The sequence below is a fragment of the Kryptolebias marmoratus genome, linkage group LG17 (assembly GCF_001649575.2).
Source record: "Kryptolebias marmoratus isolate JLee-2015 linkage group LG17, ASM164957v2, whole genome shotgun sequence".
Lineage (NCBI taxonomy): Eukaryota > Metazoa > Chordata > Actinopteri > Cyprinodontiformes > Rivulidae > Kryptolebias > Kryptolebias marmoratus.
In genome coordinates this window covers 24,527,706-24,543,867 of record NC_051446.1, presented here as the reverse complement: position 1 = coordinate 24,543,867, position 16,162 = coordinate 24,527,706, and the positions used below count along the sequence as shown (strand labels likewise).

At 38.8% G+C, this 16,162-nt stretch overlaps 1 protein-coding gene across 1 annotated transcript in view; it reads right to left on the bottom strand.

Moving 5' to 3' along the window:
• Window positions 1–7,515: 7,515 nt before the first annotated feature.
• Window positions 7,516–16,162, bottom strand: part of tbkbp1 (TBK1 binding protein 1) — a 66,347-nt gene continuing 57,700 nt past the window's right edge. The window contains exon 10 of the mRNA XM_037981058.1: window positions 7,516–15,145. Within this exon, the coding sequence (XP_037836986.1) occupies window positions 15,017–15,145 (129 nt within the window). The 3' untranslated portion in view covers window positions 7,516–15,016. The remainder of the gene's footprint in view (window positions 15,146–16,162) is intronic.

Sequence of the window (16,162 nt, the reverse complement as noted above, 5' to 3'; positions counted from 1 at the left end):
ACATTTTAAAGTTTTAAATGAAGAATTTCATAACGAGAAATGAGTTTCAGCTATTTTGATCACAGCTAGACTTTATTTGCAATCTCATGCAATATTGCAAGATGTTGCATGATCTGTTAGAAATTTAAGTTTGTGTTGAGGATGACTCAACAATTATCACACCAAACTTAGCCCAATATCTGGTAAACTAACTGAGTTATAATCATTTTTGGGCCGTGGTGGCCATCTTGGATCGGGTTGACTCCAAAAGATGCGGGCAAAAACATTCTTGTCTACCTTTGCTTTTTGGCATTGAGGGACATTTAGTGTGAATGGACTGTTAATATCAGGTAAACTATGATGTAAACCAGGAGAGGATGAATGTTTTATTCCTTCATGGGTGATCTCACCTTTGGAAATTTGTTTTCTAAGTCATATTTATCTCGAACCTTTCCATCAGGCACACATTCATCTTAATTAAAAGTCCACTTGAGCTGCCCCCCCGTTTGTAAAAGTTCTTTAATTCACCCGAAGAACCAGGGGCTCTTACTCTTAGGTGCTTCTGTCACTCATCCGGCCACAGTGATGGAGGTGTGGTGGAGGAGGACGCGCTGGCGGTGGTTGCTGGGGATGCATGATGGGTTGTGACAGTGGGGGCCAGGGCCGGAGCTGGCGGGCGGTCACCATGCGGCACCATATTGCCGGGCTCCCTGGGGATGAGGGATCAGCATGCCAGCCTTGCCAAGAAGTGCTAATAGGCGCAACACGTCTTGCTTTCACACATTAAGGCGAGCGAAGGGTGACAGATCGGAGCTGTGATACTGCTGCCTGTAAGGAAAAAAAGAGGCCACACCACCCGCTTGCCAAGCAGCAAAGCCTAATGAGGAAAAGTCCCTCGAGTCGAGCAAACAGCCCACCAATCAGAGCTGATATCTCTGCAGATATCTCCATCTCACTCGTGTCACAGAGTTTGAGACCAGTGAGGCTTCACTCTTCACCACTGTTGCTAAACTCCATATTGTAGCTGACAATAAAGCTGCAAGTGTTGAAACAGGATCAACACTTTTTGAAGACGACGGTCTCACCCAAAGAAGCCGGGGTCAATCGGACCGCTGCTGGCTACAACACCTTCGTCACTTTTGTTACCAAAACCCACAGCTTGACTACAGTCTGCTCAGATGAACATTTCAGAGCTCCTGTCCCGTTACTTCCACCTCAGGGGCCATAAGGTTGATTTGGCAGACCCTCGAGCACCTGCCTCCATTTGTTTGCCTCAGAGACTCCTTTGTATTTGTGTCAGGTTTGTTTGAAAAGCAGAACGAGAGTCCGGTTTAAAGCTCAGGTTAGTCCAGTTAATTATGTCACTTCTTGACCCCTTACACCTGATTTAACTTTATGATTTAGGCACTAAAGAGTAGGGGTGTCCCAATTCTTTTGTGGAATAGGCAGAAGGGAAGTGATCAGAGTTTTTTTAAGTTTGGCTCGCAAAAAAGTCATAAATATAATAAAATATCAATTACTTAATAATCATTTAGAAAGTAATATCCCTGTGTCTGCTGGCTTGGAAATATATCAAAGTTCATAATAATGTCATTTATATAAGTTCCTTGGGTTTCAATTAAGAACAAAACATGATATAAATGAGAGCAGCATTCCTTTTAACTAAGATCATTTGATAATAAGAAATGATTTATAGATGTTTTGATGAAACCTTGGGAACGATTTTATGTAATGCAATATTGCAGGATCTTATGTGATCTGTTCACACCTAACGTATGTGTTGAGGATGACTCCAAACGATTAATCACACCAAGTTTGGCACAATATCTGGTAAAATCTGTCTTCATATTGGTAAATTAGCTGTTGTCTTCAAATGCTGATTCAGCATTTACACAATAAAACAAAGAACAAAAAAGCATCTTTACATAAAATACAATTAGACACAGAAAACCTAAATATCCTCTCCTGACTCAAATGCTCTTTTGGCTGAATAAAGACAGCCACTTTCCAAAATTTCATATAAAATCTTTCCAGAAAATTTGAAATAACAGATGATAATTTAGGCACAAGCTGTTTAAATCAAAGGACAGGGGTTTACTGTTTGAGTGCTGTGCTCGGAAACCTTTGGCTAACCTTTACAACCTTCTTTTTTTGGTGGTTGGAGTGATCTCAGCAGGTATCATACATGCTCTGTCTGCCTCCAAAAAGGTCATTTCTTCCATGTCAGTGGGCCAAAGATGAACTCACTGCTACTGTGTGTTTGGCATCTGGGAAGATACTCTAGTGAAGACCCTTGTAATATGTCAGAGGCTGTCTGCTCCTGATTAAATATTAAGGTAGAAGTCAGTGCTGAGAGTCAGAGTTGCTTCTTCATAAAATAACTCCCTCCTAATACAAACTGCAGTTACCTTCTGGCATCTAATATTGATAAGGTGTTATGAGCAGGAACATGCTAACAAGAATGTGTATTGGGACACTGCAGGACGCTAAATGTTTGATATATTGGATTCTGTGGGACATCTGCAATTTAACAGTGAAATGTTAATGCCAAATTATGAAAATGAAGTAAATGATTCATGGAGATGGTGGCTCACCTCTGTGTCACCCCTAATGCTGGTGGCAGGGCCAATCTGTGGTCCAACACAGGTCACATGACTGGTGATTTAAAAAGAAACAAAACTGGCTTCTCAACAAAACTACCACAGAAACCTATACAAACAGGATTTATGTTTCTTGTTACGTCCCCACCAAAGCGCCGTAAGCGACCAAAAATATACAGGATAGTTTTAGGAAGAACCTTTAATCCAATCTGAAGAACAAAATCACGCTAGGTGTTAGCATTACGTGCTAAGTTCATCCTAAAGTACAAGTAGAACATGTTAAAATGTCTGAAAGCAATAAGTCTGGTCCAGCAGGTGGCGATATAGAGTCTGCCATCCATCCATCCATCCATCCATCCATCCATCCATCCATCCATCCATCCATCCATCCATCCATCCATCCATCCATCCATCCATCCATCCATCCATCCATCCATCCATCCATCCATCCATCCATCCATCCATCCATCCATCCATCCATCCATCCATCCATCCATCCATCGTTGGGCTGCAGAACCAAACCCAGATATCTCTCTGCAGCAACAATTAAAACCTGAAACTTCAGCTGATTCTTTTCTCTGTGGAGGATCAGCCGCTCTACTCAAAACTCCCTCCGGATGACGAAGCTCCTCACTTTATCCGTAAAGCCACAGAGAAAGCTCGATTCAGCTGTTTGTGTTAGAGATCTTGTTCTTTCTTTTGTCGATCCATCTCCCGCTCCATCACGTCATCAGTCGTAAACATCACCATCAGATACTTGAACTCCTCCTTTTGAGGCAAAACTTTAAGGGAGGATTCACTTTTTTCTATCTTAGAGTCATGGCCCGCGATGTCGACTTTCTAACTGAAAGAAAAAACAAAGTAACGCCTTTTGAGTGGGAGTTTTGTCATCCAAGAATCGTTTTTGGCATGCACTGTTGATGCAATCACAAAATCCTGGGCTGCATACGATCTGATCGACTGTTGCAGACTGATACAGACGAGGAAATTTACTCCACAAAGGCCTTGTTGTCAAGCAGATGGTGAATCGTGCTATTTCCTGTTTGAGGGTGGCCAAGACACAACACAAAAGTGATCCATTTTCTCAGCTCTGAAGCAGCCACATTTTTATAATCTTACCAAGACAAATATTTATTTAAAAGTGCGTGTTGAAGCACAGGACATGGAGCATTTTGTTCATTCGGGGTGACGAGCTGATCTCCCTGTATTGGATCACAATTTATTCTCTTTTTGTTGTCTCAGAAAAAAGGTACAGATTTCAATGAGCTGAACATTATATGAATGGCTAAAACAGCACAAAGTGTGCAAAAATAGTTGTTGATGTATAAAATGTATGTCTTAACATCTTCTTTCTTCAGTCTTTGTGGTTCCATCGCAACATCTTTACAAATAAACTTGACTGGTGGTATTTTTCACTTGTATGTCAAACCCCCCCATCCATCCCTCCATCCCTGCTGTGACGCCTGCGCTCCCCGGGGCCATGCTCTGCTTGCTGAAGCGCTGTGCTGTGAACGAGTTCGCTGCCTGCCATCAATATGGGTGAGTTACAGAGGTCAGCGGTTCAAACGCAGTTCACCGCCTCTCGCCGACACTCGCTGGGCCTCTACCCGCACAGGCTGATGAAGTGTTGGAGCGTGTAAGCGTGTTTGTGTTGCATCCTCGTGCAGACGTCGAGCTGTGTGGATGGGACTTTATCTCCATACATAAGCAGATGATGCTGTGTCTCGAGACGGTGATGTTAACTCACTCAGCCACAGCACCGAGGGGTTTCCGTCTCTGCCCTGTTTTCTGCCAGCCAACATCATGAACATGCTGTCAGCCGGACATGTGGGACGCCAGCACTGATTCCTGCTCCAGCAGCAGGTGGTGAACGTGTGTTTGATCAGCTGGATCACTGCTTAAAAGTGAGGGGAAACTGTCACAACAATCAATACAACGGCAGCTGCTGCAGTCTGTATATGTTTAATCTGTTTCTGAACATCCGAGAGCCCAAAATACAGTTTTAATACAACCAAACTCTGCAAAATGACCAAAAACAGAAATGTAAATACAGATTATATAAAACCAAAATGAACTGAAAACAGTTGATTTAAGATTGAAAATGTACCAAACTAAATAATCTCGACGCAGGTTCATGTCAAGAGCAACAGCAAAAATGGAAATGGATTGTTTTGTTATAGAAATATGCTGGTAGAGAAAGAAAACGAAAAAATAAACCTGATTATCTCAAGGGAATTTATGTTATTGATTAATTATCATCTGCTGCAGAAAGGCTAAAGGCTTTTTTCCGAGTTTCTACATTTATCTGTTACCAAATTATCTCCTGTGACACTGAACAGATTTTTATTTAATCACTGAATGTAAATCTTCCCAGTTCACCAAGTCGTCACAACCACGGGCAGCGTCTCACTGAGCTGCGATTGTTGGAAACTAATTGGTGAAGCTTTTGAGCTTTTAGGTGCACAGCTTTCAGAACTGCATTCAAGGCTGCGCACATTATTTTTTTCTGCACCTCCTCTCACATCGTGCCCGCCTTGGTTAACTTAAAATCAAATTACAAAGTAAAGTACAGCTCTGGCTCTCTGGAGACGGGTTGGAAAGCAGGTGGAGACGCCCACAAAGAGTTTGTGAAGAAACTGAGAATCCCTGCGAATCCTTCAGGACATTTTGGAGACAGATTTACATATGATGCCGGCACAAAAAACAAAGTACAAAGTTTGACTAAAAAAGACGCAGCTCCATCATTTCTCATTGTTCTTAGTTTAAAACTCTGCTTTTAATTATCATGTTTAAACTGGATTAATGTTTTCTTTCTTTTCTCACATATAAAACACCCATTAGGTACACCGAAACATTTGTTAGCTGCAGTAAATAAACAGAAGAGATTCTCATAGAATTATTTTATATATATCAGTCAATTAAATCATGGCAAACCAAACATGTGTATAAATGCACACTTATATTGATTATATTGACATAATTTCAATATATAATAAGCACTTTGAGCCGCCTTGTTGCTGAAAAGTGCTGTATAAATAAATTTGACTTGACTTGTAGATTAAAAAATCACAATTCATCCGTATTTTCATTTAAAAAAATGAATCGAACTGAATAGAAAGTGAGCCATTTGCTGAAATGCAGAAATGATTAAAAACTTTGATTCCAAGGACTATGAGCCTTTAAGTGTTGACACTTTTCTCAACCTGCTGCGTTCGGGAGTTCATGTCAGCACAGAGACGTTGTTGTTTTCGATAGGTGAGCAGAAAGAGCTGCTTTTTATAATTTACTGACAGAGTTTGTGTGGTTTCTGTTTCTTCTAGCTGCAGGCTCCTCTCGCTGCCTCTCCGGCTTCTCGAACGAGCCTGACAGGGTTTGTGGTTTTGTGGCCCGGATGGGTGGGGGCATTTGTCTTTTTCCTGAAGTTGTCGAAGTTTTGAGGTTGACGGCGCAGAGCTGAAGATGTAGGAAGCTCAGGTAAAGAAAAACGGCCTTCAGTAAAAAAAAAAAACCCACACAAACAGGGTTTACTTCGGACCGTTTCCAAGAAAGTGATGGATCTGCGTTGAAGTGATGTTGCCTAACAGATTACACACGCAGATGGCAGCTGTGATCTTCAGGAGGGGGACTATGAATCCTTCAGTGTCCAAAAATAAAGCCAAGTTTCTGAACAGGTGATGCATATCTAGGTCTGGTGATTTTGGGGGTTTTAGGTGGAAAAAAGTTCATTAAAGCTTCAAACTTCCTGTAAAAACTTCTTTAAACTGAGCCAAACTGAGACTTAAAATAAATCACCAAGCCAAGAGGTGAGATCTTTGTAAATATAAATAAAACAGTTTCATAAATATCAACTTTACTGATGAGAGTCCAGTTTTAGCTTCTCTCTGTTGACTTCCTGTTAAATTCAGATTTTAAAATCTTTCAAAGCTCTGAAGAACCAAACTCCAGCTTATGATAAAGATTTTATTGCTCCATATTTTCCTAACAGAGCACTTTTAAGACTGTCCTTTTTGATAAATCTTATAGTTAGATTTGATTCTGGATCTGTTTTAAACTGAATTTGGACTTGTTAGTTGTGTCCTGGATGACTTTTTAAACTAAATTGAAATGTATTCATGAACCTTCACGCTGTCAAAGGTAGTTTTAACTCAGTGGACACAGATATGAAGCCTGAGTTTTAGTCTCAGTAATTTATTGCCTCTTTTTTTGAGTGTGTACAGCTTGGAAAAGTTCAAAAATGAAGTTAAGACTGTTTTCTTGTTTAATGTGGAAGACATGAGTGAAAACAGTTTGTGATGTTAAAATATTTAAAGAAAAAGAATCCATGTGAATGAAGCTGTATATAAAGAACGTATCAACCTCATTAAATGGGTAAATTAATTTGATGGATGTGTCTTATGGACCAAAGTGAGGCTGTGGGGGCACCTGAGATGTGTCAAAAGGTGATCTTTATCTCAGCAGCAGCTTCAGGTCGAAACTAAAAACACAATTATGACTCTAGTTCCTGCAGTGACAAACACCTTATACCCATCACAGCCTGGGTGATTTGTGATTTGTTTTCATCTGAAAAACTCAGAAAAACAAAACAAAGCAAAGTTTGTAATCGTCCATAAAATATGTATGATTTTTCATGCAAAACATTTGTTTTAAATCGATATTTTTGCCTTTTATTTAGCATGAAATTGTATCTATTTCAGGGTTTTTAATTCATTTTCAGCTTCCTCTTCATTTGCAGTTATGCTCACGTGTGTTTCTAAAAGATGAAGTTCAGAAATGTTAATAAAAGTCGCGTCCAATCCGTGCACTTTAAATTCTTCACAGAATAATACGGAGCCTTGTGCGCTTCAGTCAAACAAAACAGGATGTGAGCTGCAGCTATGAAGCAATAACATCATAACCAGAGCAGAAAGAAGTCCCATCAGACACTATTTCAGTGCAAGTTTATTCATTAGAATATGTACAGGTAGAGAAAGAAAAAGACATTTTGTGGATCTCTGTGGTGGATTTTCTTTTGTCTTTTTTTTTTGTTTATCACGCTCACAAAGTCCGTGAATGCCAGCAGGGTTGTTCTACCACACATTAGTTACACACACAGACATTATTTCTCATTAGTGTTTGTGGAGAGTTCATTAGTGCTGAGGTCTCCGTGTGCGCTCGAGGTTACCCCGGAAAACAAAACAAAACAAAACAACCTGACTCACAGAGTTACTTATAGGTGAGTGGAGCTTTACAAAGAATGAAAGGTCTGCCTTTTTTTTATTTTTTATTTGTAATTCTTTGATGGAGATAGTCTCCTGAGAGTGATTTTCCATGAAAAAGAAACCTGAAACTGAACACTGATCTGATTTATTTCTTATCCTGAGTAAACCCTACAGTCAGTTTCCTGTTCGGACGTGAAAAATAAGAAAAGCACAAGAAATTTTGAAGCTCTGTTCTGCGACGGGGCACAAAAATAACAGTTCTAAAGCGTTGTGAGTGGCCTCAGGACTGCAGCATTAGGTGTGGATGCGTTGCTGTGTAAACATCCGTGTGCATCTCATCATTAGCACATGCAGGGTGTGAACTTTCTGCTCTGCAGCTGCTGGCCGGCAGGTTGTGGTTGTGGACCTGCAGGTACTATTAACCACATAGCAGCATCTTCATAAACGTAGCATGAATTATGTCTTGTGTTTGTTCAGAATACAGGAAATAATTGCTTGTCTTTGGTGAAGAGCAGTCGGAGGAAATCAAACATTTTGTTTGTGAAATCTTGACGCTCAGGGCATCGATTCACTTCTTGAAAAGAAAATGAAAATGACTTTTGTTTAACCTTTCTCACCTTAAATGGATAGTTCAGATATTTAGAAAGGAGGTTCTGTGGAAAGGTACATAGATCCCTCTGACACGCCAACGTTCCTTATTTTAGTTTTTAAAAGTTAGCAACTCTAAACTAGCAATCCATTAACTCATCTCTTCGCTATCTTTTCTATCCCTTAACTCGATAATCCATTATCTTAATAGTTTATTAAGAACTCATCTCTATTTCTCCAAACTGGAGTTGTTCAAAGATCTATCTACTGCAGGTAAGATATTAAACGCTTATAAACTTTCCACAAAACCCCACTTCAATAAATTAGAACTGTTGCTTTAACAGAATACTTACATCGTTTTATAATTACCAGTAAAGACAAACAACTGTGCATGTTAAACTTCGGTTTTATCAATAAAAAATAACTTTCTACAGATTGGAAACCTGCAGACAAACCTTTTTGTCTTCAGGCTCTGACTCTATACTAAAAGACATATGAGTACTCGGTGAGTAAAAGTGGAAGGTTGTATAATACTTGTGTATAACTCGCGTTTAATTCATATTTAGCGTGTTGGTTTTTACATGTATGTGTATAGATTTACAGACACTCCAATTTGAAGTTGTGTAACAATAAAGTTCATGTTGCCTCAGCTTTAAACACTTGCAAAATATGTGTCTGTACAAAACTTTAAACATTTGTACACATAGAAATGAACATATACAGCAGAGAAAACTTGTGACTTATGGCACCTTCTTTAATTTAAGGGTCAAATGCTGCGTGGAGACCTCAGCGTGCAGCTTTTAAAGGACAATTCTGGTTCTTCACACAGTCATCCAAAACTCTGAACTGTAATGAGGTAATGAGGATGCTCAGAGCTGATGTAATAGTAGCAGAATTGTGCAGAACTTTTTTAGGCTTCTTTGAACTTCACCCTCTTTCTTGTGAAATTCTGAATAGTTTTTCAGGGTTTCCCCCAGGAAACTGGTTAGCGGAGGCGGTGAGCGCTACTTTCCTCGCTCCCCTCACCCAATCCAAAAAAGGAAAAAGTAAAGAAAAAACGTATTTCTATCTATAGATTTTAAAGTTTTGCCACAAAAATGAACAACAGCTCCTCGTCTAATTGGTCACTGGTGCAACTCTTCTGGTCTGAAACGAGAGCAAAGTCGTTGGACTCAAATTTGTTTTTATGCACCCAGGAAAAAACAGGAGAAAATGTTCATTTTTATCAAACAACTGAAGAGAACAACTCATTTTTTTACAGCTGCTTTTCAATCTTTAAAAGCAAATCTAACAGTAAATTAAAGATCACCCATCGCCTTTCATGCAACAAAAAACGACACCGATGCTGATATATCCCACTCAGAGGATGTGTTGTGAACGCCTCTCAGATATTCACTACAATAAAACTGACCGAGGTGCAGCCATTGTTATGTAGGCTAATGCAGATTAGCTATGCCGGCCATCTTGAATTGGAAAGGCTCCAAAAGTTCATCAGTTGTCGACGTTCATCCATTGTTTGACGAGATATTTTGCTAACAGACAAACAGTCAATGCTACACTTTTAAGCAAAGATCTCACCCAGTGGGTGACACTCGGAGTACGTGTTGTGAAGGACTCTCAGCGACTACCACAACAAACTTGAGCAATATCTGTAAAACTGACTCAGTTACAGACATTTTTCTGTTTGACTCCAAAGGTTATGGAGTTTTAGATCTAATAATCGTGTTCTGAAAGTTTCACAAAAGTCCATCCAGCGGTTCATGAGATATTTTACTAACAGACAGAGTTGACTTTAAATCAAAATCTGGGGTAATCTGTCAGAACATGAGCTGTGAATGACTTGCTAACAGACGGAAAAGAAGGAAATAAAACTTTGCAGGTTGTAAGGAAGCATTTTAAATAATCCTGTTTACTAAAGAGACATTAAGTTTAAACATTTAACATCCCGTCAAGTTTATAAACTCATAACTGAACTCATATTTTGGATTTTATGAGGAAAACTAAAGTTATTAACTAAAGATGCGTTAGTGTCACGATGCAAAGAAAGGCTGTTGGATTTAGTTTTAAATGTGACAAATAAAACTCAGTAACATTTCTGTTAAAACACGCTGAAGCCACATCATAAATCTGTGAAAACCAAAAACCATTTAGAATAAAAATACTCGTCTCAAATTTGACAAAGAAAGTAAAGTTCCTGGTTCAGACCACGACTGGCTCCCCGTCTTCTGTCAGATCAGAACTACTGAAATGACTTTTTTCTCACCTGTTCATCATAAACCCATAATTATGACTGAGAATATTCAATTTTCCTCTTTTTAAATACAGAAAAAGGCAAATTACAGATGAAGCCCTGATGTATTTGAAAAATTAAAAAGTTTTATTCGTTTAGTTTCATCAAAAAGCTAATTTTTCGGTCCAGACTTTCAGTTTTTGATGACGGGTTTTAGAAATCACAGCTCGTCGGTGTGTGAAACCATCGTTTGCAGGCGGAGTCACACATCCAGATGCAGCGAGAGACTCGACTCATTTTTAAATGTTTTTTTTGGAAAACTACACGCTGAAAAGTCCAAGCGCTACTCATAGCATGAGCTTTTTGCTTAAAATGTCACCTTTAACTGTCGGCATGTAAGCAAAATATCTCATGACCCACTGGACAAATGTTATCATTGGATGTACATCTACACCTTCAAGGAAGGTTTTATATTTTTATAATGAATCGAACAAGATGTGCAGCTCACTTATGCTTTTAGTTTATAGTTTTTATATCTCTATGATGGATCCTACCTCACCAAAAGATTGAGATGAAATGTTTGCACATAAAAGAGGAGATTTTTTTATTATTTAATCATTTGTCAATTATTTTAACTTGCTTCTTAAAGGTACTCATTGCAAAGTCACGAAGATTATAAAGTAACTAGAAGCATTCAGAGAGCGCAAACCTCTCTGGATTCTGAAATTTTAATAATTTGTTCTTTTTTGACGACCTTAACATCAAAATCTGTTCATTACTTTTTGAGTAATCTTGCGCACAAACAAACAAATGCTACTGAAAACACAATAAATAAACAAAAGTCTTTTTCTAATGTCAATGATGAATCTGTTTTTAATTTAAAAACTTATACTGGAACGTATTTACTCAACAAATCTGAGCATAAAAGTGCTTTGTTTGCATACCTATATTTTAGAAACGTATCAATTTGATTTCATGGTTTGCTATAAGTACCTTTAATCAGTTCATGTATTGAAATATTAACACAGCAGCTCTGATCGTCCTGTTAGTATTTATCTTTTCTCTTCTGTGACACGGATTAATTCCTCTTTTGTATTTTTACACATAAGCAGAAAACATCTGTCCAGTATCTTAAAGCAAACCTGTTTTTTTTTTCTTATTTTATTCCCATGAAAGGCATGGGAATAAACGTTGGTGACTTTCATAACATCACATCTTTAAAAACGTACATATTATGCCGCTTAACTTCTTTTTCTGGATGGTGTTACAGTCCCAGGTTTTAAAAACCACAAATCAGTGTCCGAACCTAAAACTTTTGCAACAAATAAAACAAACCAGAGTTGTCCTTGATTGACCCTCATCAGAAAACTGCTGTTTTACTAAAACCTTTGCAGAATAACCAAACTTCACCTGTTTTAAATGTCCAGAGCTTCTGGTTCTGTGACGTCTGTCGTCAGTTAATCACGTCGACGGCGTTTCGCCTCTTCAGAACCGGTTCAAATAAATGAATAGCTGCGTGTTGGGGGCATCCCCCCGGCTTTAAAACATGTAACTGAAAACCTCAGGTTAGCTGACATCAGAACAACTTTGTTTCATTTTTGTTTTCTGTTTCAAAAGTTCCACAAGCAGATATTTGTATCAAGATTTGTTTCGTAATAAAATAAATAAATCCATGTATCAAAAGAAGAGTATTCTTCTTGGCTTAAACCCTGCAGAAATAACTGATTGGAGCTGATTTTTCTGGTGTTAGAAACTTTCCACTCTTTCCTCAAACCGCTTCAATCTCGTGCAGCTCTTTTTTTTTTGTTTTTTTGTTGGGTGGTCTGGGCAGCTGTGACATCAAACTGTGATGAAGGTCAGAACTTGAGGAAGACAAAGGAGGATCCCGTGTGGTTAATTTGTACAGAAAAGGTTTCTCATCGGGTGGATTTTTGGGCCTTGACTCCTCTGTGCGGCGGTGTGCAAACACATGGGAGAAACGTGTCACCAACATGAAACATGTGGCGCAGAAACGGTTAAAAATTGAAAAAATATATTTTCCATATATAGTTTTTGTCTTATACATAGACAATATAAATAGTAAATTATATACATGGGATATATATATATTTATATATACACCAATCAGCCACAGAGTTAAAATTAAAGGGACAGTTCGGATCTTTTAAAGTGGGGTTGTGTGAGATGGTTATGAACCGGTAATATCTTACCTGCTGTAGATAGCTGTTTGAACAACCTCAGTTTTAAGAAACAGAGCTTAATTCTGATTGGCTAACGGGTAATCTGACCTCACTCATAAATAAACAAAAAAATAGGAAACAAGGTAAAGATTTCATGTTGGGTGCCAAATATAAACACAAGAAGAAGAAGATGTTAGATTAGCAGTGGGGCTATGGCATCGTTTTGGTTAAGAGCTCTTAAAATGTATTTGTCTTATCTAGATTTAATTCTTATATCTTTTATATTTTAACTCATGTTTGATTTTTATTGTATTTATATAATAATTTGTCTCTTGTTCTTTTCTCTTGATTTGTATTTATGCCGCCATCTTGACCCCATCTCCCTGAAAGAAGAAATGATATGTCACAATGACGACATTCCTTGTAAAATAAAGGTTAAATTAAATAAAAATAATACAATAAAATAAAATAAGGTTTCATTTTGGCTGTCTACAGAAAAACACAAGGCTGGCATTTTAAGATTTTTCACTCTGGAACCCATTTTCAACAAAATACAATTTTACGGCTGAAACAATAAAAATCTTGTGTGTACCCTAAAAACTTGCACGGGCAGCCCCAAAATTAATCCATTTCTTCAAACAGAGGCCATGTAAAGAGCTATCTATGACAGGTAAGATAGTAATTGTTCACAATTTTCCAAAAACCCCACTTCTAAAGGTCTGCACTATCCGTTTAATATTGTCTGTTTGTGCAGAAGTCCTAGAAACTTTAGGGCTGGGCCTCCATAGATGGGCTTTAATTGTCCAGCACATCCCACAGGTAGTGTTTCCAGGACACATAATCCTGCTTAAAGAGGCCACTGATGTTGCTTTACAGTCTGCAACAAGGATTAGGTAGTTGGTGCGTGATAGAAGAGTCTTATCATTGTCGAAAGCATCCCGATTCCTTCACCCTCTTCATCCTGCTGACGTCTTCTTCACAGATAAACACCTGGTCATTGTGGTGAGAAATAAAACCCGACTCGTCAGATGGGACCACCTTCTTTGTTGCTCCATGACTCAGTTCTGAGTAAACGGTGTTGAACGGCATTCAGGATCAGACTTCTGGTCAATCTGTGACTAAACGGTCCAAGCTGTGATGTTCTAGCGTCATTTTTTCTGCAACATGAATCCCAGGCCAGCTTTTGCTCCTCATTTTGATCGGCATACCTGTTTCCTGGACCACTTCAGCCTGAACTATCCACTGCAGGAAATAGAGTCAGTCAGATCCTCATCCTGCAGATTTATCAAAACACAAAGAACCGACTGTTCCTTAAAGATCCTCCTTCACAAACAGCTGCCATCATCACCAGATAAGCAGCGTTCCCCTGCCTGTAGATTTGTGGCTGATCGGTGCATATGCAGACTGACAACAGATACATTTTTTATAGGCTATGTTAACTTAAAGTGCTAAGATACGTCTTGAACAGGCAGCAAGCATAAAGGTATAATCTGACTAAAACTTTCCCTCCATTTAAAAATAAGACAAAAGGAGCCTCGGCCTGCAGAGCATCGTCAAAAATCTGTACTCCAACAAACTCTCCAGCTTGTCCATTTAGTTACCAGAAAGTTAAATGCAAATGTGGAATGCTTCATAATCTGAGAAGTTTTATTATTTTTAAAAAAGTTAACTTAAATCAATCCCTGATCAACAGTCAGAACAGAAGTATCACATTTCTGCTTAAAAAAATTCCCTTCCCATACGTCTGCGTATGACTGTCAGGTCATTATAATAAACCAACTTCTACCAGACTCCTTTGGCTTCTACTGCTAAGGATTTTCTGCAAAATAAAACGCAGTATATGTGTGAGACAGGAAAGCAGGAGTATTCAAACAGCGGACTCAAATCTCCCTGATGAAAACTGAAAGAGGCTTTAAGGCATGCTGAGCCCCTGAACCTGTCAGTGCGCCTCTCGCGCCTCGCGCTCGGCTCACGTTGCTAAAAATCAACCAGAATTAAAAAGGTTATTAAAATCACACAACAAGACTCGCAGCAAAAACAGCAGCAGTTGGAGCCAGAGTTCATACAGGCAGATCAGAACCTCCCAAATAAAGCAAACTCCTTGACAAGAACCGAGTGGCTCACACCCTAAATCCTGCCGCTCTACGTTTGGCTCTCCGTCTGGACGGACCCGACGTTCTGTTACATAACCTATAAGAGGAGAGAGAGCAGATGTGTGTGCGGGGCCGGTTGCCATGGCGATCATATCTTGCTGTTCTCCAGGTGGGAGTCGATGTGCTTGATGAGGGCATCGTCAGGGTAACCGACGGGGAAAATCAGCTGGCAGAGAGGGCAGCTCCTCATGTCATTGTCCTCCGTCTCCATCCAGAGCTGCAGGGCGACACAAACACAAACGCACCTGTGATCAGCCATGTGAACCGCGTTATCAGATAATAGAAGTCAGTCTGTGGGAGGAAACCAAGCTTCATCAAAGCGTGTATTTATACAGCTGAGTTTTATCTTTAATCCAGACAAACTGCATATTTTTCAAAAACAGAATGTGAATTCTGAGGGCTGAATGACTTTACTGAAAACTGATGAAAATGATTTTTTCTACTGCACCGTTTAAGTTAAAAAGAGCAGAACAGAAGCTAAAATAAGCTAAACTGTAACTGAAAGCTAAACTCACCAAAAATTAAATTAATAAAACCGCCACTAGTAGCTAAATAAGCTAAATTTATCAAAACAGTAGCTTAAAGCTGGGGCTGTGGTTAGCACCAGGCAGAAGGAAGCAGCCGAAAGAACAGCAGCTTAAAGCTAAAGTAACAAAACAGCAATTCAATGCTAAAATCAGCAAAATCATTGCTAAAAGCTAAAACGAACAGTAGCTTGAAGCTAAATCAGCAAAAGAGTAGCTTAAAGGTAAAATTTGCAGTTGGAAAAACAGCAGCTACAAGCTAAAATCAGCAAAAACATAGCTAAAAGCTATATTCAGCAAGATAGTAGCTAAACGATGCATAAGAAAACTAAAACAATGCTTTTAAAGGAAATTAAGAGATTTTAAAGTATTTCTATGGTAAAAATATCTTTAAATAAAGGAAATACTACAAGTCATTGCACACTATTCCTGATCGAGCTGAAAGTTTTACTGTATAAACGGGTAAAATAGTACAAAGTATGCAAATGTAGTTTGCAAAAAATGTTTTGAAGAAACTGAAAACATAATAACACATTTCGTAAATCAGGGTCAACACTCCCATCTACATGTTGGTGTACTTCAGCTCAGTTTGATCTTAGGAAACATGCTTTTGTGCTTTTTTCTGTTTTTGGACGTGTTGAGCAGCGAGGACAATCGAGCTGCCATTACTGCAGAGCTCGCTCAGCGTTCATTGTTTTGAGATTATAGTG